Source organism: Perkinsus marinus, assembly GCF_000006405.1.
Source record: "Perkinsus marinus ATCC 50983 genomic scaffold scf_1104296931346, whole genome shotgun sequence".
NCBI classification, from domain to species: Eukaryota; Perkinsozoa; order Perkinsida; family Perkinsidae; genus Perkinsus; species Perkinsus marinus.
This window is the reverse complement of record NW_003215785.1, coordinates 1-1014: the sequence shown is the minus strand read 5'-3', so window position 1 is coordinate 1014 and position 1014 is coordinate 1. Positions and strand designations below refer to the sequence as shown.

General features: G+C 46.9%; 1 protein-coding gene across 1 annotated transcript; it reads right to left on the bottom strand.

Annotated features, from left to right (window-relative positions):
- Nucleotides 1-201: 201 nt before the first annotated feature.
- On the bottom strand, nucleotides 202-902 carry Pmar_PMAR022787 (hypothetical protein; the record flags this gene model as incomplete). Its single annotated transcript, XM_002786649.1, has 4 exons — nucleotides 202-261; nucleotides 305-445; nucleotides 627-776; nucleotides 822-902. Coding segments are annotated over 4 exons (432 nt in total), but the record flags the coding sequence as incomplete, so codon positions are not given.
- Between the last annotated feature and the right edge of the window lie 112 nt (nucleotides 903-1014).

Below are 1014 nucleotides of genomic sequence, written 5' to 3'. Positions count from 1 at the left end.
TTGACCTCCAACACGCCAGGACGGGGTAGGTTGCAACCAATGTTAGTAACCGCCTGAAACAAGATTGTTAAAGTAAAATCTGAAAAACAACAAGCCCAATGATATCTGAAGTTCAATGACCATCCGATATCTTCCTGGGCGAATTGATCGATTATGAGTATCTTTCCCTCTCACTTTGAAACGGTAAGATACGTCACTCACCTGGAAGATATTTTTGCTCACGACCGATAACGCATCAACAGCTCCAATGCCGTTTTGAATCTAAAACAACTACATTCAGTCGGCCTAATAAAGGCAACCCTACACTAAGCACAGGGGCTCCATCACTGAGTAAACCAGAAAGATGTTTCTTAACGACATCTGGATCTTCCAACTGCCACGCCTTGGAGGCTACCACCACAAGCTCCGGTGTAGTACCACCGAATGCACCTAGGCAATCTTCAGCCTGAAATTGAGCAATCCTGATGTGATACATAATCTCTACTCATACACAGGTGATCATCCAGAAACCTATAATGTTCCCGGGAGAAACCCTTTTTGAATTTTCCAATTTCCCATATATAAATGTCATCACGTTAGTAACATTTCCTCCATTGTTATCAAACCCAAAAGGCCCCTAGACTTACATTATGAACAACTCGGAATCCCACAGTGTTAGGTTGTGTTCCCTCCAGAGCAGGTAACATCCTGCCCTCACTGTCGACACAATCCAAACCCGAGTTCATCATCGCCGCTGCATGTGAGTGGGGACTCGTCATGAGCACAACATCGGGAACCTACAGACACTTTTCCCGCACGAGTTCGATCCCTGGGAGTGTCACTTTTTTAGACAACGCTTGAGCGAAGAAAGTCCCCATCGCTCCTCCACCAACCACCGCCACTCTAGTAGGATTCGACGGCATCACAACCGGCGGCGCAGTAACACCTGAGAGTATCACTCACGAAAACCAAACCCCACTGCAAAGTGAATTTACCCGCCGCCTCGCTGACCGAATGACCAAGCTCAGCCAACAG